The sequence below is a fragment of the Oculina patagonica genome, chromosome 4 (assembly GCF_052425735.1).
Source record: "Oculina patagonica isolate OP01 chromosome 4, crgOcupat, whole genome shotgun sequence".
NCBI classification, from domain to species: Eukaryota; Metazoa; Cnidaria; class Anthozoa; order Scleractinia; family Oculinidae; genus Oculina; species Oculina patagonica.
In genome coordinates, this window is record NC_135761.1 from 54,530,952 (window position 1) to 54,555,674 (window position 24,723).

At 39.5% G+C, this 24,723-nt stretch overlaps 1 protein-coding gene across 1 annotated transcript in view; it reads right to left on the reverse strand.

Moving 5' to 3' along the window:
* Positions 1-11,028: 11,028 nt before the first annotated feature.
* Positions 11,029-24,723, reverse strand: part of LOC144650702 (L-rhamnose-binding lectin CSL3-like) — a 48,051-nt gene continuing 34,356 nt past the window's right edge. Inside the window, exon 5 of the mRNA XM_078510437.1 lies at positions 11,029-11,154. Within this exon, the coding sequence (XP_078366563.1) occupies positions 11,131-11,154 (24 nt within the window). The 3' untranslated portion in view covers positions 11,029-11,130. The remainder of the gene's footprint in view (positions 11,155-24,723) is intronic.

Sequence of the window (24,723 nt, forward strand, 5' to 3'; positions counted from 1 at the left end):
GAAGACGAATAATAAGCTACTAGATGCGTTGATTGCAAAAAGCCCTTCTTTTGGACTTCTTTGTCGATGACAATAGCGGTGTTATCCTGGCAAAGCGAAAAAAGCCGCCAAGTTATATTCCTCTGAGACGTAAGCATGATAACAAAACAGAGGGAATTTTTGTCATTGTTCGCTGTACATGTACTAGTGGCTTTAAATTGTTTGTATAGGCGCTTTTTCTTTTGACATATTGTTCGTATAATACAAGATTTGCCCTAATGTGACACCAACAGGAAGGTGGGTCAGTCAACTCAATATGTTGGCATATTGCTGGATCCAAATGCTGATTGGTTGTCGCCGATCTGATATGTTTTCGAAGCAAAGATGTAGCGTCGATGTAAAATGAAAAAGGCATTTGACAATTGTTGTGTATGTTTGTTCATTGTTCGAACCAACAAGGGACTTAAGTAATTGATTTTAAACAAAGTCAAAGGCTTCAAATGCCGGCAATTTTAGGCCGCTAGGTGTGGTAAGTATCTACCTGGTAAGAGATAAATACCAACGTTCGAGGTGTTTATCTGACTTATTTCATGATATTTTATGAGGATCTTGCTATAAAAGACTTTCCTTCAAGTGGACAAATTCCAGTTAATTAGTACGCATTGAATATGTGAGACTTAACAACTGATTTCAATACCTCAGCTAGAAGCACTCTAAAACAATATTGTTCATTAATCTGCTTCACTAAATGATTTAAATAATGATATTCCGGCGAGTCCACAAGGGACTCAGCTTTGTGTTTCTTTGTTTAATGTGTGCTTCTTTTTTACTATTGAGTTGGTTTAGTTTGCCAAACTAACGGTATATAGAACCAGCGTTTGTCGACAGCAACGAAGATTGTTTTCTTACTCATAATTAGCTGTCGCAAGAATTGGTTAGCATTTGTTCTATTTTCGACCGAATATAAGTTATCAATGATTCTTTTACGTTGATTGCAAAAAGCCCTTCGGCTTCCTTTGGATTTTTTTGTCAGTGACAGTGGCGGTATTATCCTTGCAAAGTGAAAAAGCCGCCAATTATTATTCCTCTGAGACGTAAGCATGATAACAGAAGAGAGGGAGTTAGTCATTGTTCGCCGCTCTGGTGTTCTTAACTAATTTTGAAAGGACGCTTCTAAATTTAACGTACTGTACATATAATACAAGATTTGGCTTTATGACACATAGGAAGGCGTTCAATCAAACATGTTTGCACAATATTGCTAAACAACAACGCGGTGTTTGATTATTCGTTTTCTGTGATTGCGTTCAACCAACAGATATCCCTGCAGGCGTGCCTGTCCCATAGGGTGGGGGGGGGGGGGGGGGGAGGGTTAGACAGTGTTTGCTGTACGGAGATGTCCTAATGTTAATAACTACAAGTGCTGCAGTCGACTCTACTTTTTTCACTCGAAAAATAACATTAACCATCATGAATTCTCATATTTATTTCCCATTTCTAGTTCTACATTGCATTTACACTCATCTTGTCAACCATCCCCCAATTGACTTTGTCGCTCACTTTCGGCAACGGTAATGAACCTGCATGAGAAGACAAAATATAATAAGGTTACAGGATAAAAAAAGAGAAACGCTTATCTGTAGACCCAAAATTTTGCTTTATTACAAGATCTATACAACCATATAAGATCAAATAAGGGAAACGTGGGTTCGAGTCCCACCAAGGTCAATGAATTTTTCTTTGCCTCGTGGTCCCGATTTCCTTTCTAGGTCTTACGTCAAAACGAAATCCTTCGTTATTTTCCAATTTGTTTCGACCTACGAATCAAATAAATTAAAAAAAGATACATTTTATTGGAGTTGATTCCTTAGTGTCCAGCTTCTAGTATCAGCGCTGCGTGGAGCAATACTGCTTTCCCAATTGTACCTATAATTTGTACGCAGCCCTCTTGGAGTACAGTCAACTCTCACTGAAACGGACACCTTCGGGACCACAATTTTGTGTCCGTAATAGAGAAAGTCCGTAGTAGCAGGAGTTATTTTCAGTGTTTCTTATTCGCCTGGACTTCAACTTCTGTCCGTAATGACGGGGTGTCCGTAATAGCGAGGTGTCCGCAAGGCGGGAGTTGACTGTTCCTATAAATTAGTATGTGGTTGCCCAAAAACTGCACCTTAAGTAAATATTTTCTTCCATTAATATTATTTCCTTTCACTCAAACTTCTTTTTTAGATACTGTTTCTGAATAATTATAATAATTCAAATTGAAAACGTGCCATAAAATGTTCAGGTTCATCTGGGACATCACACATTTCAAATGTTATATTTCTAAAACTAAGCACTAAAACGATACCATAAGTTCCATAGAGGTTAATGCTTTTGTCTTTACTATGCATGGTATTGACACTACTTTGAAAGCCTTGTTGTTTATGGACGTTTTCAAAATAAGGACTAAACCCAAAAGCTCATCGTTACTAACCTCAAGATATTTCTGAGTGAGCAAACAAGGATCGCCAAACTTGCCATTGTTGGCCTCCAACACGCAGCTACGTTTGCCCTGGCAGTCCTCCTTCACAATCGACAAGGAGTTCGCGGCCTTACAATCTTTTGTCCAGGCGAAGATACCACAGATATGGCCTCCCTTCAAACGGCCGTAGTTTGCATACTCGATATCAATCTTGTGTTTGCCGGGGCAAGCGATTGATTGCTGATCTCCTTCACAAACGCGAACCTTTTCCAGGACATTTGGTTGGGTTTTTACGCACTTGAAAGAAACCTGTCAGTTCAGAAAAATTATAGCTGTGAAATAAGTATAAGAAAAAAGTTGGCGACACTATTGTCTATTTCGAGGTTAATGATTTGAAATTATGTATTATTCATTTTGCACTACCACAAACTAGTACTTCTAGCTAAATGTATAGTAACTCTTAATCTATCAAAGTGGCCTTAAAACAAGGGCAACCAACGGGCAAATTTTACTATAGGTGTCGGAACACCGTTTTTACGTATTTAGTGTCGTTTTCGTGCGATTCAAAGCATTGGGAGTCTTGAACGCTAAGAAAAGTGTATCTCTCCGGATTCGCTAGCTGAACTTTCAATCTTCAGAAAATTTTAGGAAACAAAATATAATTACCCGAATTTACGAGCCGCTATTGCCTTCTCGAAGATCGTAGCTGGCCTTTTTTGTACCGAAAACAACATTTTTCTCTCTCCGAAAACAAAAGACATTACTTTTCCCATGTCACGAAAGTTTGAGCTGGAAAAATTCCAGTTTTCGTCCCAACTTTAATCCAAAAATCACAGGCACAGTCTTCCGAACAGATAATTACCGAAACGGTCTATTGGGTGCTCCTGTTGGAAAACATATCCAAATCCATAGCAATGTTTAAGCCTTTACGTAGCTTCGTTTAGTAGAACTTGAATTTCGTTTGGACATTTTCTACAAGAGCCGCTCATCGTATGGGATCACACCAGCTTTTAAATCATATAAAAAGACACATCGGAACGATCACAAATACCTAAGGAAATCTAGGTTGATCAGTCAAAAAAATATATAAAGAAGTTGGATAGTATAAATGATCACTAAAATGCAATCTAGGAAAAGGAGAAACCAGATATTACAAAACTGTTAACGAGAAAGTTGACATTTACAACGTCTTATATTGACATACCGTCAAATACTTTTTGGTGCCAAAACACGGTTCGCCGTACTCATCAGTATTTGCATAGAGAGTGCACTCCGTGTAGCCGTCGCATTCTTTCTTGCTGATTTCCAAGGCACTCGGCGAGTGGCAGTTCGTGTTCAAGTCCAATAAAAACGCCGGACACACGTCTTTCGCGGTCCTTCCAAAGTCCGCGGCAGTAATCTCAATCTTCTGGTTTCCCTGACAACTGATCTTGTGTGAGTCGCCTTCACAAACTGTGGCGCTGGTTTCAGTATTCACTGGACCTTTTCCTGGGCGTTTCCCTGGGCGTTTCCCTATAACAAAATGGATGACACGTCAAGAAGGTGTTGGTCATCTCAAACGGTAATTTTAATATCATGATAATTTATAGAAATAAATCAGTCTTACTTTTGCCGCAGTGAGTTCCACTCACAATGAGAGCAATTACGAAGACCACCAAAAGTGACCTCATCGTTCTTTTTGATGCTGCTTGGGAGACTAAAAGGACTAAAAGTAGAAAATTGTAACACAGTAATCGAGGTTGTTCAATTGAATCCATAGTCCAGTCCCTGAACTCTCTCTTCTGCACACCCTTTATAGGGGGTTGAACCCAGGCGCGCGAAGAGAGAGTCCAGGATAACTAGCATGCGCATGCTCAAAACGAACCAATCAGAAGCGAGGAGTGTGGTGTCACTTGTTTGGGACGCGCGCGCTGGGTTTAAAATGCTCGCTCAAATGACGAATTCAACTACGCGACCACGCGCGCGAATAAATGCAAGAAAAAAAAACTGTGCTAAATTGCATCCAAAATCAATTCAATAAACAAGAAGCAGCCTTTAGAGATTTAGTATTAATGTACAAATGTCTAAATAATTTAGCACCCAGTTATTTAAGCAACAAGTTTTGTAAACGGTCTGATGTTCATGGATGAAAAACCCGCCAACACCAGAGCTTGCAAATTCCACTGTTCAGGACCGCAGCAGGGCAAAGAACATTCACATACAGAGCCGTAAACCTATGGAACAGCCTTGATATTAAAACCAAAAACGCTAAATCTCTGTACTATTTTAAATCAAAGCTTAGGGATCATCTTCTTTTAAACTTTTAATCATTATTTTATTTAGTTTTCAATTTTATTTGTAAATATTAGTGTTAAGTAGATTTTTTTTTATTGTAAATAGTTTCTGAAAAGCCCTATGGGGAGATTACTATTAAAGTTCTTATCTTATCTTATCTTAAAATACTAGGAATAGTTGACGGATAGCAATTTGTGTTTTTGCCCTTCGTTTTTAGTAGACACTGACAGGAAATTAAGCTTTTTTAAAGTTATTCCGGTGATCCTGCTTTAGTACACGGTCGCGTAGTTGAACTCGTTATCTGTGCGCGCGCGTTTTCAAAAGTGCTGCCAAATACTGGCGCATGCGCATGCAAGTTATCTGGACTCTCTCTTCGCGCGCGTGCACGTGGGAAGAGAGAGTTCAAGGACTGGACTATTGAATCCAGTAAACGTACAATGTTTTATTTTGGTGAACTTTCTATGGCGAGAGCCTAGAAATCGCCGAACTAACCTACCTTTTTTGGCGCTCTTCTCGTTGGCCCCGTAAGTGGAATCAAATGAGGGGAACTTAAGTATCTAGTGTTAAAACAAATGTTGTGCTATTTTACTTATTTGAAAACATTTCTGGATACTTCAGCTTATTCATAGTGTCTTTTCTTTCCGTCTTTATTAAATGGTAGTTTATAAAGAGAAATTACCTTAACCGGTGTTTGGTTTGCCGCAAATGTCAGTCTTTGCATTGTTCATCCGGGTTTTTAGTTACATAAGAATCTTACGTTAAGAGACTTTAAAATCTGTCCTAAGTAGATGTAAAAAACACCTAAGTTTCGGCAGCCCTTTAGCTGCTTTTCTCGGATTCAAAATAGTTTAGTCACTAATGAGACTTTTCTTGGTCCCTAAGGGATGTAACAAGAGGCAAGTAAGCTTCTACATCTACATCTACATTTATTGAGTTGATAACATCGTTTAAGACATCACATCAACTATAAGAGTACAAAATTAGCTTTAGGGAAAAGAGAGAGAACCTTGAATAATGTGAACAAAATAATTCAATTTCAATTGTTTCAGAGGCTTGTGAAAGTAAACGAATAGCTTAACAAAAGTCTTAGCTAACTGGTGTTTGAGGTCATTTTTCTGAGCTTGCACTGAGAGTTTAGCTGTGAAATCGTTCGTTAAAGCAACTCCATTGGTTGCCGGTTGCTTGGCAGCTTGAAGTCAGAGACGCCGTATTGGTTATAAATGTTTGCACGGACAAGCCCCAGCATATCTACGCAGCAAATTTATTGTTAGAGCTGACGTCCATTCTATAAATACAAGACACCGAAACAAATTGGATGTCCCGCTATTCAAAACAGCTACAGGCCAGCAGTCATTTGTATTCAGAGCTACTCGGCTTTGGAACGAACTACCAAGGACCCTAACAGATGTTAATAGTTTGAGTATTTTTAAGGATGCTATAAAACGTCGCGCTTGGAAGAATTTTATTGAAACATAGAACCCTTTTAAACGTAACTCTTTTTAATATTTAGAATGATTTTATTTTTTAGCTGTACATTTTTAACATTTTATTGTAATTTGCCCTGAAAAACCATTTTTGGAGAGGTAAATAAAGTCTTATCTTATCTTTGACGAGCGATTGATCGTTATATTCACTCCATGCCTCCCCACCCCGATGCGCCATTTCTAAACTCTTTCTTTCCTACCAGCGTGACTCATCCAGATACACAAGCAAATTTTTGCGCGAAAATTTCGCAGGAAAATTTACACTGCTGCGAGTCCGTGGACATTATGATATCAGCCCGGAGAGGCGAACAGTTTTCATAAGCCGATAACTACGAGGATCTACGAGATTTACGGTAAATTAAGGAAAAATATCACTGCATACTTTTCTGTGTTTTAATGCTTCATTAAAGATTTTGTATTTGTTATCCTTCAAATATATTTTTTTTAATATTGAACGTCTTTAATCTCGAAGTTAAAAAAGGAATTAAATTCACTGAAAACGAAACGGGGAACGGATCTGAATGATGTTTACGTAGATTAAGCTAGATTACAAATTTCAAGTTAGACAAAATTTCCCAACATTCTTTTTCGTGAGCTCCCGAAGATACCCCCCAACTTCCTGTTTTTAACATGAAATTCACTGAACAGAAGCTTGATTTATGATTTTCAAACATAATTTACCAGTTTCTCAAAATTCTCAACTTACCTTTTTTACTTCAGACCTCGATACCACAAGGCGCGTGTCTTGAGATGAAAAATGTCTAAAAACTTCGCATTTGCGAGTTCTTTTAAAGGGTTTTATTAACATAAATATATAATGTACACCTAATTGCAATAACGTTGTCATAGAAAAGAAGAAAAATGAAAAAAAGTCAAAAAAGAATTAATTAGGCGCACGTAAGAAACTGACCCAAAGAAATGGCCTCAAAATACAAAAAATCAATCTTTCCTTATTTTCTCGTGATTTATCTCATTACACGATTAATATGTGTACAAATAAAAATTCGTAAGTTTCTTGAAAATACTACTAGTTGTGATGATTGAGTGAATTAATTACTATTTACATTTTTTTCATTTTTCTTTTTAACATGATAACGTTATTGCAATTAGGTGTACATTATTTGTAAGAACTAAAGGCATTTCGTGTATTGTCATCTTTATTGTTTTGTGTTAAATGTTTATTTGGCTAACGAGGACTTTAATGAATTTGAGGTGCTTTCCTCTTTTTCAAAAATGATCATATATTGACGACGAAGCATTGTTTATAATTTCCACTGTCAGCTCATTCAAAATCCTAATTTAATCACTGAAATACACCTAATTGCAGTAAGGTTGTCATAGAAAAAGGAGAAAGGAAAAAGTCCAAAAGGAATTAATTAGGCGGATGCATACAATTTATTCGTACAAATGGCCTAAAAAGCCTCAAAATACGAATTAATCAATTTATCTTGTTACAGCATAAAAAAGTGGACTCAAAATGTGCAGATAAAAACTCGTGAGTTTTTTGTAAATGCTATCAGTTATGAAACTACGCTAATTAATTCCTATTTACTTTTTTCTTTTTTCTATGACAACGTTATTGCAATTAGGTGTATACCAAAATACGTCTGTCCTTTGTCTAAAGGAAAGCAAAATTACCTTGTTAGCTAAGAAATTGTACAAAGAAGAAGTAATGAAACACCTCCGTGCTCCCCAGCCAGCAGCTCCAATCCTGGATCCAGCTCAAAGAAGTCATCAGAAGGAACCATGGCGGCCAGTTTCAATCCTCAATTGAAACAATGTAATAGTACGTGTAGAAACTCCTCAATGTTTTCTTTTTCCTTTTTTTTTTCAACTCCTCCTTTTGTGTAGAAACTCCTCAATTGCCTTCTGCCATGGCGGGTCTCCTCCCTAAGGAGGCTTAAAAAGAGCTGGTGCTGATTGGGACAGCAATTACCTTGTTATAATTAGCTAAGATATTGAACATCAAATAATACCGCCGACAATCAACTTTGTTTTCACTTGTTTCAGCTGTGAATTTTAATAGCACTCTCGTCTAGACGAGCTTTTTTGTCTTCTGCCTATTGAAATTTCATTATGTAGAAAACACGAATTAAAGAGCAGTACATAATAGGAGATTGACTGCTTTTAAACAACAGCTGAGGTAAAACGTGTGCTGATCCTAAGTAGAAAAAACTTAAACGCAAAACAACTTTTCTTTCTGTGGATCAGTCTTGTCGGGTTGGTTTTCTAAAAATTAAGATGCTAATAAGCCATTTTCGAGATGCCATTTACCTCTAATTCATAGCGAACCCTGATAATATGGAAAAGATCTTTACATGTACGTTCATTGTCAAATTATTTTCTATTTGAAAGGTTGTGCATTAGAACTCCTTTTGAAAAAGAGGTAAGCATTGGACGACGTTTTTGCTTTTTTGTGTAGAATTAAATTGTTGTTGATAAAAAAAAAAAACATGGAATTTTGGATAATTTTTCAATCATCAATTAGTGGCATTACGGAGAAACTACCGATAAACTTTGGGGCTCATCCTCGTTGAAAAACCTGTGAAACTCACAAGTGACCTAAAAAAAAGAACGACCAAGACAACAAAGAACCTTGAGACAATAGAGCAGGAAACAATAGCGCCAAAACAAAGAAAACTTTCACAAGTTTTTACATCAAAGTGAACCCAAAATTGGCTTTACTTTTAATAAAATGACATACATTTTCTGGCCTTAGATTACAATGGTTCGTTAGATCAGTTAACGTGGACGGTTAATTTTGTTCTTTACATCCTAAAAACCAATAATTATCTCTAAGTTCAATTGAAAAGAAAATATGATAGAAGAGGCATACGAGACTGAAAAGCGAGACCGTTCTTTTGTTATGTGAGTCTCTAAAGGCTGGTTCTCATATGATCGCCCCGATCGTCTCTGTCGCTTCTGTCGTTTGCAAAGTCTGAGGTGATTGGAGCAAGCAAACGTTTTGAAGCGACAGAAGCGACAGAGACGATCGGGACGATCATATGAGAACCAAGCTTAAGAAGAGACATCACGTGACCTTTTTGGCGTCAAGTGTTTTTGCAAAATATCCAAGAAGGCGGCGAATAGCAAAGATTTGTATGAAGGTTTCGTTGCTTACATGCCCAATAAACAAAGTTTTAGGAGATCTTCCTGCTTTGAAAGGTTAAAAATCCATCATTTTTAAACAGGGGTGAAAGCCTTCAACATTGCGTAAAGAAGAACAGTGCCTCCCGGTAATGCAGGTGAATTTCACTGACTTTCCGTAAACCAAAGGCACGAATTGACAATAAAACCATGTAAACAAGCCAAATAGCGGTAATTTTGTTTGTTTTTTCTTACAAGTAAATCAATGATGATAAAAACAACAGCATGGGTGTTGGTGTAATTTTTCCATCATTTAGTGGAAGCACCACAGAGATGCAAACAAAGGACATAAATTTTCTGGAGTAAGATCGTAATGGTTCGTTAGATCAGTTTAACGTGGCCAGACGGTTCATATAAATAGAGAGATTAAGCATGAAGTTTATTTTTCCCGCGAACGGCAAAAATTCAACTTCTGCCGTCTGCCGTTTGGCGTTCGTACGCGAAAAAGATTAGTTTTGTGTTCGTCTTGAATGTGAAATTTCCCTCCTTTTTTATGAGGGATTAATTTTAGAATTCGTTAAAAAGGCAACGAAATGAAAGGCAAGCTCGCGTTTGCCGTTTGGCGTATAACGTCGTGTTTTTAAACACGAGATTAAAATCTCTCTAATGACTTAGTTCATTCATCCTTCACTTCGGAATTAAGTTAACTAATAAAAAATTCAAAACTTTCGACCGTATCTCACGGCCATCATCAGTGAGCACCACGTTCTTACTTGTTTGTCCATTTGTCAATCAGCTTCATCGCCAACTATGACTAGACCTAAGGCCTATTTGTAAAGAAAAGTTGCCGTTTGTAGGATGGTTGCCCTCTCCCCCAGTGTTTTATATAAAAACCAACCGAGCCAAAAATTTATCCTCCCGCTTTCACGCATGCTGTGTATTGAAAAAGGTGAACAGCGGTTACAGGCTTATTTTATAGCAACAAAACCGAGACATTTAAAACCTTTTGCCATAAAAAATTTGCAATTGACCGAAACCAAGAGAGAAACACCACCTTTCCAAAAGCTGAAGAACAAGCAACTCGTTCAAATTGAAGTAGGTTCTTGTCATTCTTGACACTTTGGCCTACATATTTGGTATTCAAGGCATGCAGAAAGAACTATTGTAAAAAATACTTTCGCTTCAGTACATTTAAACTAAAGTCAATGTTCCGATTCCATCCCAAATGACAAAATTTTGGGAAGCGTGCAGTCGTTTCTTCATCCTTTTCTATATTCATTCACGAAGAGCGATTTTGTTTCAACAGACGTATGCGGAAAAACGAAGAAAAAGACTATATTCTTTCTAGGTCAGGTACGTTCCTCAAATTTGGCCACTTCTTAACCGTCCTTTCCAAAAAACGACGAAATTATAATTCTAACAAAAGTGGTTGAAAGAGATGGGTGAAGCATGGTATGCAAGACTGTTGACTTTGTTAGGGGGAATCTAGCCAATCACATGAAAGTGTTAATCACAGGCGCCTTTAGTGCATAGCTACCACCCTTTGACACGCTGGGTAGCCAGGCCTCAGTCTGAAATATAAGCACTATCGATTACACTACGCGCACTACGCTTTGTTCATTATCATTGTTATTTGGTGATTTGAAGTCAGTAGTTTTAGCTTATCTGATGGTAGACTGACAGTTGACCTCTTTACATAGCATGTCGATAGGACGCATCATTTATGACAACGAATTTTGCATTTCATTTTTATTCCCATTTCTATTTCTACATTGCAAGTCTCCATATGAACGTCCTTTCTTGAACTCATCTTGTCTGGGAAGACGCAGCTGACTTTGTCGCTCACTTTCGGCAGCGGTAATGAACCTGCAAGATCAGTTAAAAGAAAAACAAAATACAGTTCAGTTATGGATTTGTTCAATTGATTGAATTGTTTCCTAGTTTTTTTGATGTTTTGTCTGCTTTGAGTACACAGGTTTTGCATTTATTTAATGATAGAAAAGTTATAAAGAACAATGTTTAATTATTTAACAAGAAATATTTGTATTATTTGCTATAGTTTTGGTTTTCAGGGAGGTCCTCAAATAAAACTAATTACAAGGTTAAAAATCAAGTTAAAAAGGTAAAAAATATAAAATTACAAGTATAATGTTCTAAAAATTAAGAATAATGTTCTAAAAATAAAAAGCTAAAAGTACTTTATTAGTACTTTGGTTAGTTATGTATTTCTAGGCTTTAATGTCAAGAAAGCATCATGCACGTGGATTTTGCGCAATATGTGTTAACAATATGTTACTGGTATCAGGTTATATTTCAGAGCTAGTGCAAAAACACTTGTTGCTAGAATTTGTAGTTCATGAGCTTTGCAAAGTCATATGTACAGTTTGAAATAAATAAGCCCACAATCTATGACACACACGTACACTTTTGTTGTCATGTTGTAGCTCTCCGTCCCCACCATTCAAGGAGTTCACACGCATTCCGTTGTCCAACATTGGACAGGACAGGGTCCTAAAGGGCCCAGAAAAGCGGGATGTAATCCAGGGCTTCAGGACCTCAAAAAATGGTGCTCCGGGCTCTGTGACAAACATTCTCAAGGCTCCACGGTCTGCAGTAAAGAGCTCCAAACAGCAAAACGATGGGCCCCAGGCTTCAAGGCAAGAATTAATGGGCTCCCAGGTTGTGGCTACCCTCCCCTTTCACTCTTTGGGAACCTGACTGACATTAAGTGATCTACACCAATTGTCCTGATAAGATTGTATGCTCGGGAGTCTGTCATATCAGTATTAGCGACCATAGCCTAGTTTTTGCCTACAGAAAATTATCCGTTAATGGAATATCTGGTGGACACAATACTATAACTTATAGGAACTTTCGAAAATTCAATCGAAATCATTTTCGAAATGATGTTGCGTCACAAAATTGGGATCCGGTATACATGGTATATAACTCAATTAATCCCAATGAAATGTGGTCCCAATGGAAATACACACATGTAAATTAGGAGTTGTGGCACAAACCGTGACAACTCGCTCGGCTCGCCCAGGCTCGCCTCGCTCCTTGTCACAATTTGTGTCCACAACTCCTAATTTACATGTGTGCGCGGAACGCAAGACGCCTTTCTTACCCCCCTCGCGAAACGAGTTGCAAAAAAAAAGACGTTTAATCCCAGAAAACTTAAGAAAAAGAAAGCTGCAATCTTTATGCAAAGCATGGTTAAAACTAACAAAAAAATCGGGAAAGCAGGCGTGGAAATGGTAAAAAAAAAGGAGGAAAATGTGAGTGGCTTTCACATTCCTAACTTCCTGAAGCAGATTCACCGGACCCGACAGTGTACCAATCGTTGTATGGCGCCATTGTATTAAATTACAACCAACCTTTAATTGCTGTGCCAGAAACAATTCCTATTGAACAAATGCTCTTATTGAGTAAACGAAGATGGGAAGAGGGAGAACTGGAGAAATTAACTTGAATGTAAAGAAAAACTTGAAAAGATCTCGTGGAAAAGCGTTTACAACCTACAAAAAAACAAAAGAAAATGAAAAACAAATAACAATCTTTTTAACAGACGAGCTGATTGAAAAATTAAAAAAACTAGACAGCAGTGTTGTCGCAAACGTTTTAACAAGCTAAACAAAACTTGCACGCTCCGGTTAGTGCATAAATTATTGAGTAACACAGGAAGTCATTGTTTACCCTGTGTCAATTACGTGGGAAACCCCCTTGACGTAATCTAATTGTTTTTTTTTTCATCTTGAATATTTTTAGCCGGAAAACAACTCAAACTCTTTGTATGTGTTTTTTGAGAGCTATGATTTATTCAACAACAATATTTAATTTGACTAACATGTAAATATACCGTGAAATATTGAGCTAAGAACTTTCTAGCACATAAAAGAACAATATAAGATCACGGTAATTTTATTCACCAGGCGTCATTACTATTTTTAGTTAATAGGTTATTTCCCGATGTAATGACGTCTTTTGTGACCAATCACAGTTAAAATTATAACTATATATTATTCACATAAGCTTTTTTGTATTACACAAGCAAGCATGGCCGATGTATAAAGACGTTTATCAAACCTTCATTGAAAAAGAAGCAAAGACACAGCTTACGGACATGAATCATTTGGAAACGACAAACGAGGGTCCGATTATAATATTTAACATCAGCCATTCGTGCCTTCGCTTCACGAAACCGAATCAATTACGGACAACAATCAGATGCTTGGTCGTGTGAAGTTTTATTGCAAGGTTAAGTATATCGGAAGCTTGAAGACGTTTATCAAACCTTTTTCGATCAAAATTAAGACGATTTAACTCAGTTTATCGAAATGATTCATTTGTAGATGTCTAACGATAGCCTGATACAACTAAAGCGTTTTGCCAAACTTGACAAAAATCGGCCAAGTTACAAGCCTAATTGGAATGCAAATGGGTTACGCGTAACCCGAATTGACCAAAACTTGTCAAGTCATCAAAGGACAGACGCCGCGCTGCCATAAGATGTCCGCCGTTGTCAACGAACAATTTACCATAGATACCGTGGCCATAGATGTCCGCCGTTGTCAAGGAACAATTTACCTTGGATACCGTGGCCATAGATGTCCGCCGTTGTCAAGGAACAATTTACCTTGGATACCGTGGCCATAGATGTCCGCCGTTGTCAAGGAACAATTTACCTTGGATACCGTGGCCATAGATGTCCGCCGTTGTCAACGAACATTTAACTTAGCAACTGAATAAAATTATTTTACTTAACACACTTGTAATGTTTATTGATTGCTTATTATATCATTAAAAAGCTGTTGATTTTGCATAAGTCTGACGCTGTGGGACATTCACCCACACACACAAAAAAAATTTGCATGCATTGTTCAGACAAGCCCTTGACTGTGGGGATTAAATCAAGTGTTTATTTTTTTTCTGATTTCGACTCGGCTGAAAGTCACTTTAAGCACGCTTTAACCTTTTATTTTGCCTCGTTCAGGCAAACAACAACCTCTCTTGTGATGTCTCGAACATTTTTTTGCAACTCGAACGACAATGCTTCCATCACAAAGTAAACGACAAGATGAGCGCAGACAATCATTCTTTTATAAAATGAAAAAATGTTTTATTGGACTGAAATTTTATTTCGAAATGTCGGTGGCACTTTCGAGAAGTTTTTTTTCCAATCTTTTGCGTTCTTCTCTCTTGATTTCTTCCCGAATTTTTCCGATGTCTGGCTGGAGTGAATTTGTTTGTTTTTTTGCAAAGTTTGAGCGTAAAGTATCTTTAAGTTGGCGATATTTTTGCATTTCTCGTGTGATCAGTTGAAACTCTTTGTCAGAAACAAGATTATCATTCAGAGCTTGTGAGACAGAGCTGTTTATCGAGTCATGTTTTGCAACAGCCAGAGCGAGGATTCTTGAGTGCTTATTAACTTTACGTTCAAGCTTTTTGTTGATAACTGACAGGCCAGTGGAAGCTGCGCCAGATATACCTGCTACTGCTGCAACAGGAACGCCGATAACAATTCCAACACCAGTAAGTGAAGTGGCAACAGCTCCAGAAGACAGAGCTGCCGTCACGGCGCCAAGACAGACCACGGAATAGTGAATAACTTTCCGGACTTTTTTATATTTTTTTAACACAAGCCTGTAATGCTCAGCTTCAGCGGATATTTCTTTTTCAATTTTACTTATTTCAGTCAGCCGAAAATTCTCGGCATTTGTTGGGAGGCTTGGATAAAGTTGTGTTTCTTCGCGATCACCATAAGCAGGGGCACTCGGGAGAACATTAGCAGATGACATGGTCTCGTATACATAAAAGTTATTTTTGTATTTAATTTAATTCAATTCCAACTCATATGTAAGATTTGTGCCGTTAAAATCGAATGGCTTTCCATTCTCATCTCTAATCGAAAGAGTCAGAGATGATACATTTTCTTCAGCAGAAACGTCGCGCAAGACGTTAAAATGTGTATTTTGGTAATAAACTTTTTCATACGGTTTTCCACGTATGTCAAAAAACGCTAAAAGGCTTGATGGCTTACCATTTAGCAAGCTTTGTTGCTTGTCGATAAGGTCACAGTTGATGAAGTAATTTTTAGGATTTGAAACATTATTTACCTCAATTGTTTCAAAAAATTCCTTTTCAATACTTGCGTAATTCTCAAACCCAGGCAAATTAAAGAACTTAATAAGACTTTCATTCAGTCCAAAAGTTTTTAAATTGGGCTCTTTTGCTTTTATTATCAATGAACGGCCTGCAATGCCTTTTGTTACAGAAAACATGTTTTTCTCTGGAAATCCTTTTTCAAAAATACTCCCAATGTCATCGAGTGAGAAGTTTCCTTGCCGTATATAACGCGCCTTCTCTTCCTTGTTCACTTGTTTATAAAAAACTATTCCATCCTTTTCCAAACTATTCCAGCTGTTGTAAAGAGAACAACTTAAAAGCCGGATATAGCTCGGTTTTGGAATAGGCTGGTCAAAATAAACAGTGTTCGGATTTTCTTTTGTGGTGACAGTCAGCACAACCATTTTTATATTAAATAATAAAAAAAAATGTTTAATATAAAAGAGGACCATGGATGCGAAAACAAGAGATTTTATGAAGTGGATGAAAACCCCAGAAGCAACTAAAATTTCTGAAGCGGCAAAAGACAATGCATGGAAACCTTTTCTTGCAAAATATCCAAACGCTGACCGAACAAAATTTGTTGCACAGGTTGAGTTCGCGTACAACCACACAGCAACGGCAGACATTTATTACAAGGCAGGGCAAGGCCATTTGATAAATGTTTTTGGCTCTGACAGCAAATATTGGAGCCCAGAGATGAAAAAAGCACTGGGGGTCAATCAAATTTCAGGCGGTTTTCCACAACAGCTGTCACCAAGCGGCGCAAAAGGCTCATCTTTGCCAATTCCCGCGGTTGGATTTCACGAAGCCGCACCGAGTTTGAAAAAAATATTTAACAGCCAAATAAACATCTACGTCACACCAGACCAATATTTCACAACGAAATTAAGAGAGATTTTTCAAAAAACAAAACTGAAGCATACATCAGGAAAAGAGTCAAAAAGGTGGCTTGCTAGCCAAAATATGGGCTACTGGCCTCAGCAACTTAACTTTGCTGTTTGGTGTGCGACAACAGGCAGTGGGGTAAGCCGAGAAATTTTCGATGAAGAACACTCATCTCTTAGCTTGCCACCGATTGTGCGAAATTTTTACCTTTTTCACGTTTATTTCACGATAAGGCGAATATTGTTTCAGATGGGGGGGATTCAGAGCGTAAGCGCCTTGCCTGGCGACCCAACGTTTAGCCAGTTCGACAACAAGTACGACGTGGCTTCGTACAAAAGAATATGTGCTGAGTTCGGTGTCGACCCGTCAAGCGATTTCCGTTTCACAACAGGCGCAAACCACGGACTTGGTAACGTTTATATCTGGATCTCAAATATTGGTCCGAAAAATTCTGGGGCAAAATACCCCGATTACGATAAATTTTCGGATGAAGGTGGAACTGCAAGCAAAGGTAACTTGATTCAATACATCGAGCCAGACGACGCTGCATATGCACAGGCAGACTGGTTTTGTCCTAACGGCACTGAAGGGCTTACTCAGGCAGGTTTGTCGAGAGTAAACCAGTCGATAGAGGCTTTTGTCTACTGTATTCTCGGTTCGCAGGTGAACGTTCGAAGTAGCATACTTGGAACAGGCGGCCGTGCAAAGGAAGCGCAAAGTGAGTTCCTCGTGTTGGTTGAAGACGCTATAAGGCAACCTGATCTGGCAAAGTCGGTCCAAAGATACCAACTAGCCATCGATGAAGCTAAGGTTCGGCTTAACCTTGCAGTCTGCCCAGGTGCCTGGCTGATGCCCGCTCGTATGGTGATAAACACAGAAAGCGTTGTTGGTTACAATAACCAGCTTAAGCAGGCTGTTGTTGGGATGAAATTAGGAGTGAATGATGAGGTTAATAAAGCTACAAAAAAAGTGGGCGCAACAAGTATGAGCGGTGGGCCATCAAAAGTTAATAGACCAACAAGTCATTCGTCAAACCCGATTCACAAAGCTGCAAAAAAAGAGCCGGCGCCACATACGCCTTCAGCGGGTACTGTGACAAAAACAGACGAAAAGCAGAAGCCAGACACTGAAGATACAGCACACGAAAAAAACAAGATCTACCTTATTGCTGGTGCCGTTATTGTTGCGTTTGCAGTCAGCCGAGCTCTTTGAGGGTGCCCAAGGGGCACCGGCGCTTCGCGCCCTCTAGAGCTTAGCGCTCGCTTCGTTTTGTAACTCGCTCGATAAGAAAGATAGCAACACCGACAATCAAAAGCCAAGCATTCTTGCCGAGGAAGCTGATCACCTGGCCGGCCGTTCGAAACACAAAACTGGCGATCGAGCCAAGGAGGCCCGGCAGAATACTTGCAATTTTTTTGCCAAGTGTCTGAAGACCGTCACCAACACCTTTTGCTAAACCTTTTAAACCGTTTGAGAGAGAACTCAGAATTACGCCAATAGTCGTGCCAACGGCAAGCAAAACTGCTGTGACGGTGAAGCCATATTTTTTGAAAATCGCTTTTACCTTTTCTCTTAATTTGTCTGTTAAAGACAATCTTTCGATCTCTTCTTCTCTTTCATTTTCTATTTCATTAATTTCTTGATTCAAGTTATCAACTCTTTCGCGAGCTTGTTGTCTTTCTGCTTGTGGCCTGTTTTCGTCGTTTGCAATATTTTCTTGTTCTTGTCTCTCTTGTTGTATTTCCACTTCCCTTTCTTGCCTTTCTGTTTCGTGTTGCTGGAATTCTTGTAAAGGTATTGTTACCCCAATCACAGGCTCGTACTCTACTTTTTTCAACCGATCTAATTCTTTCTGTAGATCAGTGCGCCTTTCAATTTGTAGTTTTGCTCTTTCTTTAGCTTTTTTTCTTTCCTCCGGGCTTTCATTGTTATCTTCTGCTGTTTTTTTGTTGTTATTGATGCCTTCTGAAAGACCTCTTATTTCATTTTCAAGAGTTAATCGACGACTTGGACCAAGGGCTTTTAAAACTTCTTTGGGAAGTCTTATATTTATCTGGTATTCTTCCTTGCCTTGAATTTTGGTTGTTAAATTATAATAAGGCTTACCTGGTTTAATTAACCCGACTTGCAGCCTTCCATTTCCATCTATTTTGTATTTAATCTTTGATTTGTCAGCTGATGGAAACTCTTTGTCAAGATAACTCGAAGCAGTGAAGGTTGTTGTCGCACTATCGTCGGGGATTTCAGGAAACATCGTTGTTGTTTCGTCTGGTCTATTCATCGTGGTAGTTCTTATTGGTATTTGTTCGCTTGGTCCGGGCGTTGATGCCCCTCCAGGTTGGAATGGGCCTGTTGTATCGCTGTCATCGTTGTCATTACGGTCGTCACGGTCATCTGTATGTTCCAAAAGAGGATCTCTGTCACCAAAGCCACCTTCTGCCGCCATGTTATATTAAATAAATACATTTTTTAATTTAAATATACAATGGCTGTCAGCGAAAGACACCGACCAACGTTCGAAGAGAAAACACCAAACGCGCTCAAGGCAGACAGAGTGCGACATCGCATTACATTTAACCCGAATAAAGCGTCTCCAGAAGAAATTCTGAGAGTTGCTGTGCCAAAGCTTGAAGAAGGCGTCGTTCTCGTTCCAGGCTCCCTGGCTCTTGTGTTCAACTTGACGGTGAGCGGCGAGCCCAACAACTTTCTCGTAAACAACGTCACCCGGGCGCTTGTCTCAAGGATGGTGGTCAAGTTTGCTGGAGAAACGCTGCAGGATACGAACGCTTACGACGTCTACAAACTTTTCGAGGACCTTTTTCTGCCGGTAGAAAAGCGCAGCAACATGTTTCTTGAAGGTATCCAGTCCGAGGATTTATGCAAAATCCGTTCAAACGCTGGTGACAAAAAAAAATCAGGAGTTGACGCGGAAAAGAAGCTGGCAGAAGTTTATGGAAGCAAGTATCGTATCCCGCTTGATCACGAGATTTTGAGAGACCATGGCGTGTTCTATCCGCGCGCACTCGCAGACGAGCTTGTCTTCGAGATAAAACTGAACAGTCCAAATGTGGTTGTAAGAGGAACAGATCCATCAAAACTTGGGTATGAGCTAACTGACATCCAACTCGAATACGAGGCTATTTATCACAAAGAACTTGCAAGAGAAGTAGAAAGCACTTACATTAACGGCAAAAGTTTCTTTTACGAGCATGTGCATAATTACAAAACGATCTCAGTAAAAAAAGCTACTGACACGATAATAAACGAAAGCATTAACGTCCCAAAGCGCTCCTTGAAGGGACTTCTACTTCTTTTTCCTGAACCCCACGCCGCAGGTGCAAGAGATACAGAATCTTTCTTTAACCCTGACATAACAAATGTAAAAATCAGCGTGAACGGCGTTCCAAATAAGGTGTACAGTCAGGGCGTTGAAGGAAGAGACATGTGGGAGGAAGTTCTCAGGTTCTTTGGCAAAAACGCAGACCAAAAAATGTTTAATAACGCCACAAAGTTTTATGCAGAAAAAAAGTTCGGGCTTTTCATTGACCTTCGCTCCATGAGCGACAACAACATGCACGGCAGCGGTCTCCGCTTGGTGAACACAAAGGATGGCGTTAATTTAGAGATACAGAGAACAGCCTCAGGATCAGGGAATGTCAAATGCTACATATTCGCTATCGCTGATGCACAATTTTCTATTGTAAATAAAGAATTAGAAGGTGTTGAGTATTGATATAGCTTTCGCAAAGCGAAGCATGGATCCTGCCAATATACCCTTCAACGCTCTCATTGTTGGACCAACGAACTCAGGAAAAACAAGATACGTGGTCAATCAGCTTTGTGGCCCTTTCCGAGGCAAGTTTGACTACATCGTGCTCATCTGCCCGACGTTCGCGCACAACAAGACTTATTATCGCTTTGCTGAGGAAGTTCTTCGATTTTTTGTTTTAATTTGTGAGCAGCACGAGGTTGAATCTTTGTTAAGGCTTTCAAGATTTCTTTTTGAGGGAACGAACACGCTTATCATCCTCGACGACTGTGCTGCTTCGAAAGATGTAAAAGGAAGAACAGGGGAGTTGGTGAATCTTGCTTTCTCTGCTCGCCACGCAGGTTTGAGCGTATGGGTGTTAACTCAAAAATTGACAAGCATAACATCCTCATTCCGCGAAAATGTTGCGGCAATCGTTTTCTTTTACACCCCCTCTGCCAAGACCACGAAGGCAATCTTTGAGGATTACGCTGGCGAACTTGCCCATGAGGATTACAAAGAAATCATTTTAAAGCTAAAAAAAAATAAGTTTTCGCATCTTGTCATTTCTCATCGCCACCCTTACGGCACAAAATTTTCTTATTGAACATATTTTTTAGAGTAATAAATGGCTGACCCGTTCGCAACTTCTCTTCCCGAGAGCGTCAAGGGCGCTGCATGTGAACAAGAATTAGCTTCCGTAATGGAACTGCTAGGAGCTGAACCAGAAAGTACAGAAAGCGCAATGGCACTCATTCAAGGCCCTGACATTCCTGCTTTGCGTGAACAGCTTGCAATCCTTGTTTCAACAGGAAAAGCCAAAGAAGCAATCGGTGTGCAACTGACACACGAGCAGGTGAAGCGCTTGACAGATAAAGAAGTTGAAAAGTACTTAAAGAGATATGAGGCATACGTTGGATCCAAAACAACCGACAGCTTGATTGACAACTTTATTTTTCTTGTTACTAAAGTCGTTGGTATGGCCGTAAATATCAAGGACGCCAATGATTATCAGAAGGAACTCAAAAACGACTACATTATCAGTAAAGAGCTGTCCACTTTGGCAGGCGGTCTGGCTTTGAAATGCGGCCGATTTCTTGCCGTTGCAAATGCTGCGCTCATCACAACAAAGCACGTTGATTTAAACGAAGCCGCGCCTGGCGCGGGGACCCAAGGGGTCCCTACAAAGTCGCACACTTCGCTGTGCGAAACCAAAGGTGCTTCCAAAGATGCGGACACAAACACTACTGAAGATTTTTCTGAGCAATGCTAAGAAAATGCTAAGTAATTACTGAACAATGCTTAGCAATTGCTTAGCAAAAAATCTTGCTGAGCAATTTTCTATTTAAATATTATTTTTTTTTATTATAAATGGCCGAGCTCGAACAAACTCCGATCGCTCAAGAAGAACAGAAACAAGTTACTTCAACAACTCCAGCAACAAAGCCTGCCAAAAATCCAAAGCGAGTTGCTGCTGGCAAGCTTGCAGCTGAAAAAACAAAACAGGCTCGTGAAGCACAGAAAAAAGCTGCTGTCGAGGCTGCTGCAATAATTGCAAAAGAAAAGGAAAAGAAATCTGCTGCTGCAAAGCGAAATGTAACACCACCGGCCGTAACGGAACCAGCTCCGCCCGAGGCTCAGCCGCAATCAAGCGGTCTCACCACAAATCAATGGATATCTTTGCTTGGTATCGGCGTTGCAATCGTTACAACTTATGTGAAACGCGAAGACATAAAAGCCTTTATAAAGGAAAAAAGAAGTCCAACAATTAAAGCTCCGCCAACTCTTATAACTGATGACACACCAGTTACAGCAGAAAGTATTGGAAGGGTTGCAACGCGTTCTTCAGACACGCGCCAAACGGGCTCTAGAATTCCGCAACCAACAAACCAAAATGGCTCAAAAAGAGGAATCCGTCCGATGGATTAAAAAAATTATTAAATAATTTTCATTTAAACATTTGATTTTTCAAAGTATACAAAACACGATGACCGACACGAGGACATACACTATGCCTGACCCAATGGATTTTGGAAGCTTTGTTTTGTTGAGTCATTGTGCCAAATGCTTTGAAAAATGCTTTGAAGAAGATGAGGTACGAGTAACAGCTGCTATGGAATGGATAAAAGCCTTTTTGAACAGGCTGAAACCAGAAGGATTAAAAATTTTAAATGCTATTGCTGAAAAATCTGTGCAAAGTTTAAACAGGCAGTATGAGGATTTAATTGGTAAAGTTAGCCAACTTGAAAAAGAGTATGAAAAAATAGAAAATGAAGAAAAAAGAAAAGAGAAGATTGAAGAAGCAAAAAGTTTGGTGTGTGCTGAAATGGAAAAAATCTTTATTTCCATGTGCCATGATGTGTTTGACCATCTAAAGTTTTTATGCAAGTAATTTTTGTGTTACTGGCTAACTTTAACAATTAAAGCTTTTTTTTTCTTTATTATAACGATGAAGCTACCGCGAACTTTTGATGAATTTTCATCTTTATTTTTTAAAATCGGTGCTACGTCGATTTCTATTAGTGTATTATGTTTTGTTATAGGCTCTTTAAGAGATGATTTTATTGAAACATCAAGTGGAGTTGAGGAATATGAAGAGGACAACCAACAAGAAGAAGCGCGCGAGCGCCAACGAGTCTATAATGAAGGGTACAACGCAGGTATCGAAAGCACAAAAAAAGTTGCAGCCGGCGCTGCATGAAAAAAAATTTTCAATTGAATACTTTTTTATTATTTTATACTGAACTGTCATGTCCGACAACAAGCTCGTGAAAACGCTCATGGATGCCGCCACCATTACAGGTCTCGCCGCCGGAATCGGCTGGGCTGGCAAAAAAGTTGTAAAAGAAAACTTCACATCCGACCCAAGCAGCAGTTTTATGAACTATGTAAAGTTCACAGCCGTCATGGCTGGCAGCGTTGCACTTAAACAGTATCTCGAGGACCAGAAAATTCTCCCCACCAATTAAAAAAAAATATCATAATATAAGAACAAAAACACACAATGGCAAGCGTAGCGATTATGGCTGGCGGAGCTATCTTGAACGCTGCTGCTTTCATTGGCGGCAACTATCTTGCTCGAGCTTTGGGTGGCGGAGATGACGCCGCTTTGAAAGAAAAAGAAAGACACGACAAAGCTCTCGAGGCTTACCAGGCAGCGTACGCGAAGTACTCTCGCGACCGCACGAAGCTTCTCGACTGGATCGAAACCAACAATGAGATCAAACAGCAAGCGAAACAGAACTTTACGAACACAGACTACGCTTTCAAACTCTACAACCAGGCACATCCTGACAAACAAATGATTCCTCCGAAAGAACCCAAGTTCTCTGATTTTTATCAGCCAAGCGAGCAGCAAAAACAAGGTGAACTGATGTTCGTTGGCGCAGGCGCTCTTGCTCTTGGGTACGCTGCCTTTCGGTTTCTTTAAACGTTTCTTTTTTTTCTTGTATACGCATGGATGCAAAGATCTTTGCGGAGCAAAACTTTTCGAAGAAAATCTCGAAAGTCTACTATAGCCCCCAGGGCTACTGGAAGGGAATTGCAGCGATAAAAAAATTAGCCGAGGCTGCCAAGGTTTCCGAAGATGCCGCAAAAAAGTGGCTAGTTAAGCAGGCCCTTTGGCAGATCTACCTTCCGGCACCACGATACGTTCCTCGCCCAAAATTCGATGTTTCTACCCCTAACGCGGTCCACCAGGCGGACCTTCTTTTTCTGCCACACCACAAACTGCCGCGAGGGCGAAAAGTTTACAAATACGCGCTGACTGTTGTTGACGTTGCCAGCCGTTTCAAAGAGGCTGAGCCTTTGACCTCCAAAGATTCAACTGAGGTTGCAAAAGGTTTTCAGACAATTTACAGGCGAAGTGCACTAAAATGGCCACAGATGCTGCAAGTTGACCCTGGTCGCGAATTCATGGGAGCTGTTACTAAAGAAATGGAAAATCACAAAACCTATATTAGACGCGGGCGTGTTAACATTCACAGAGATCAAGCTATTGTTGAACGTTTTAATCAAACACTGGCAGGGCGCCTGTTTGGTTATCAGTACGGTGTCGAGATGAACCTGCCATCTGGCCAGCGGTCGACAGCGTGGGTAAAAAGGCTTCCCGAAGTTGTTGCCGCTCTGAACAACGAAGTAACCAGTCTTACTGGTAAGAAACCTGCTGCTGCAATCAAAGAAAAGGCTGTTTCGTCCAAGCCGTCCTCAAAATATACAAGACCTGTTGGCTTGAAAGAAAAAAAACTCCCCTCTCTCGTTAATGTGCGCTTTCTCTACCAACCTGGCGAGCTGGAAGGCGGTGTAAAAAGGGCTACAGATCCGATTTGGTCATTAAAAGTCTACAGCATTGAAAGGTCTGTTACTAAACCTAATCAGCCAGTTCTTTATTACTTGCACGATGGTCCAAAGCGCGGCTTCGTGCGTGAAGAATTGCTTGTTATTCCTCCAAATACACAGTTACCACCAAGCACTTAGTGCTTGAGCCCCTTGGGCTCAGAAAAGCTCTAAAAGTTATGTTTATGTAGGCTTTGTTTCGCAAAACTTATACCCGTAAGCATTTGTATGTATCCCATCATCCGCTATCCATCGCTTTGAGTCAAAGGAGGACAGCGATTTTTTGTTCACCACTATCGAATACAACTCATGGGCATAGCTTCTTATCATGTGCATTT